The following is a 3,761-nucleotide window of genomic DNA, read 5'->3' on the forward strand; positions in this document are numbered from 1 at the left end:
AAAAAAAAAAAATATGTATGTATGCGTGCGTGTGTGTGTGTGTGTGTGTGTGTGTACACATATATAGCAAATATCAATAAAATTAAAATAATCCAATTTTTTTCTTCAAATGACTTCAGTAGCATCTACACTTAGACCTAGAAAACATTTATTCAAGTCAAAAATATATTTACTGAATACCTAATATGTACCAACCATTATTTTAGGTGTGGTGATCCAATAGTTAAACAAAAGAAAACTGCTCCCATGGAGTTTACATTCCAGAAAAGGCAGATAAAAGACAAGTAGATGCATGAACAAAAAAATACTTTTGTTTTGTTTTGGTTTTTTTGAGACAGGGTCTCATTCTGTTGCCCAGGCTGCAATGGTAGGATCATAGCTTCCTGCAGTGTTGAACTCCTGGCTCAAGTGTTTCTCCCATCTTCAGCCTCCCTAGTTAGGACTACAGGCACATACCACCACACCCGCGCGCACACGTGTGTGTGTACGTGTGTGTGTGTGTGTGTGTGTGTGTGTGTTCCCCTGTAGAGATGGGTCTTGCTTTGTGTGTGTGTGTGTTCCCCTGTAGAGATGGGGTCTTGCTTTGTGTGTGTGTGTTTTCCCCTGCAGAGATGGGGTCTTGCTTTTTTGGCCAAGCAATCAATCCTCCCACCTTAGCCTCCCGAAGTGCTGGGATTACAGGCATGAGCTACTATGCCCAGCTGAACATACTTTACATAGTAATAAGAGATTAAAGAAAACAAAGCAGAATGTGACAATGTGTTTAAGAGGGCTGTTTTAAAAAACAGCCTTCTTACTGGCCAGGCACAGTGGCTCACACCTATAATCTCAACACTTTGGGAGGCCAAGGAGGGCAGATCAGGAGATTGAGACCATCCTAGCCAACATGGTGAAACCCCATCCCTACTAAAAAAACAAAAATTAGCTGGGCATGGTGGTGTGTGCCTGTAATCACAGCTACTCCGGAGGCTGAGGCAGGAGAATCACTTGAACCAGGGAATCAGAGGTTGTGGTGAACAGAGATCACACCACTGCACTCCAGCTTGGTGACAGAGCGAGACTCTGTCTCCAAAAAAAAAAAAAAAAAACAGCCTTCTTAAATAGACAAGTAAAGTATGACCAGAATGAAAAGGAACCAATCACAAGAAAATTTGGAGACAGAAGAATCCAGGTAGAACGCACACCTACTATACCAATGTCAAGTTAGGAATAAGTTTGAAATATTCAAGAATCAGAAAGAGGATAACAGGGTTAAAGTATTATGTAGATGAGAATAAGGAAAATAGCTAATGCAAGATGAAGGCAGAAATATATACAGAGGCTAGATCATACAAGGCTTTACAGGTCTTGATAAGGAGTTTGGATTTCTTATTCCAAGAATAAGAAGCTACTACTGGAAGATTTTAATAATCTGATTTTCATTCATAAAACTCTAGCTTCTGGGTGGAGAACAGATTGCTGAAAGACAAGAATAGAAACAGGGATAGCAGGTAGGAGGATACTGAAACAGCCCTGGAAAAAGATGGTGGTATCTTGAAGCAGAGTATACTACCAGAGATGGAATAAGAGACTGTAAGAGACGGAATCCGTCATGTTCTAGAGGCAGATCACCCAGATTTGCTAGTAGATTGGCTGGGGGGAGAAAGAATGGAAAGAGAAATAAAATGATTTCTAAGATTTTGGCTTAAGCAACAGAAATCACAACATTTTTGGAACACCACGTTATTCAATTATGACTCTTTTTTTTTTTTTTTTTGAGAGGGAGTCTTGCTCTGTCACCTAGGCTAGCGTGCAGCAGCACCATCTCATCTCACTGCAACCTCTGCCTCCCAGGTTCAAGCAATTCTCCTGTCTCAGCCTCCCGAGTAGCCATGACTACAGGCACACGCCACCATGCCTGGCTAAGTTTTGTATTTTTAGTAGAGACGGGGTTTCACCATATTGGTCAGGCTGGTCTCAAACTCCTGACTGCAGTGATCCACCACCTCAGCTTCCCAAAGTGCTGGGATTACAGGCATGAGCCACCATGCCCCGCCAATTATGACTTTTCTAATGACACAAGATGGGTTGATACACAGCCACCGCCGCTATTCAGAAAACACTGATGGAATCTAACAGTTTTTATAGTGACACTTTTTTACATTTGGTCTCTTTATATTATCAACTCACTACAACTGGATCTTAAAATTTTACAGCTCTCTGGATTTCTTTGTCCTAATTTGAAAAAAATTACTATGAACAAAAACAAAGGGATTTTTATACAAATATGCAAAAAAAAAAAAAACCCTACATTTTAAAATCACATTGCCACATTAGTTTTTCTATATATTTTACTTACCATAAAGGATTCAAAACTGCACGGCAAGTGGTCCTACTACACAGAACAGGTTCATATTGAATAGGTGGTAGGTCAGGTCTCTCCTTCAGTGGTGTAAACAGGGCTGCCACAGGAACAACCATTCTTGTAGCTTCCAGTCGACTTGATGGCCAAACATTCCAACTAAATCGAACTCCATCTCGTTCTTCATTTTGTTGAATGAATTCCAAATAGGTTGTCATTGTGGAGTTTGATTCTTATTTCTGTACCAAAATTTTAAAATATTTTAAAATCCAGGATCCTCTTAAGAAAAGGTTTAAAATACATATGTTTTCCCCACATTCAGCCATATTAACACATTAGAAATCAGGACCAAATGAAAATATTTATCTCAGAAAAAAAATCAGCAAGCAACTCATAACAAAATAATAAATGTCTCTACTGAATGTCCACGTGAGGCTGAGGAAGAGGTATTTAACACTTTTTCATTCATTCTAAAATATGATGACAAAAAATAGCAAGTGTCCTATTTATTTAAGGGTAAATAGGAAAGAAATGCAAAATTAGGGGGAAAACCTAAATCCTATGTTTTCCATATCAGTTTTGAAAGTTACATGAATGCATATAAACAGATTTCAAAATTATAAAGTTCTAAAACTCAGATGGTTTCTATCTGGGGGAAAAAAAAGTTTTCTCTAAACTTTATAAAAGAGAATGTTTAATGGCATATAACAAAAAGATTTTCCTAAAACTGGGCACTTCTGCTTTGGACAGGTAATTTTCTTATTGTGCAAATATAAGCTACTTGTAGCACAAAAAATAAAATGCTTGATAAGTACTGTTCCCCCAATTTATATATCATTTAGCCTCTTTTGCAGAAACTTACTTCAGAATATTTTTAACATTCCAAATTATGAGAGCATTTCAAAATCCAATTTGAGATATTAAATTTCAGTATACTAATTTAAATTTACTAACCAGGGAAAGAGGATGCACTCTGGGGAGGGTCCAGTGTTAAAAGACAGCTCCATTTTTACTGTCTAAATGCCTACATAGGATGCCAGCTTTCCTACGTAGGCAACAGCTCTATCTCATGCTCTCAAATTGCAACAGTGGTTAGTCATGGAAGGAAGATGAAGAATTTAAAGGTGTGGGAGGACAAAAATACTCAAGTGTTATGTAGCAGAGATGAAGGATGTTAAGCTAAAAGAACTGAACTGTGAACCTTGGGTGCCTGGAAAACCCAACATGGATGTTTAAAGTTGTTATGAACAATGGTGGGAGGAGAAACTGATTCTAAAATTTAAGTGAAGAAAAAAGAGATATTGGCCGGGCCCGGTGGCTCAAGCCTGTAATCCCAGCACTTTGGGAGGCCAAGGCGGGTGGATCACGAGGTCAAGAGATCGAGACCATCCTGGTCAACATGGTGAAACCCCGTCTCTAC

The 3,761-nt window shown here is 38.8% G+C and overlaps 1 protein-coding gene across 1 annotated transcript in view; it reads right to left on the reverse strand.

Annotated features, from left to right (window-relative positions):
• Positions 1-3,761, reverse strand: part of SEC23A (Sec23 homolog A, COPII coat complex component) — a 62,459-nt gene that overhangs the window by 54,148 nt on the left and 4,550 nt on the right. The window contains exon 2 of the mRNA XM_017530858.2: positions 2,339-2,580. Coding sequence (XP_017386347.1) covers positions 2,339-2,559 — 221 coding nt within the window. The 5' untranslated portion in view covers positions 2,560-2,580. The remainder of the gene's footprint in view (positions 1-2,338; positions 2,581-3,761) is intronic.

Source organism: Cebus imitator, unplaced genomic scaffold (assembly GCF_001604975.1).
Source record: "Cebus imitator isolate Cc_AM_T3 unplaced genomic scaffold, Cebus_imitator-1.0 Scaffold69, whole genome shotgun sequence".
Taxonomy (NCBI): domain Eukaryota; kingdom Metazoa; phylum Chordata; class Mammalia; order Primates; family Cebidae; genus Cebus; species Cebus imitator.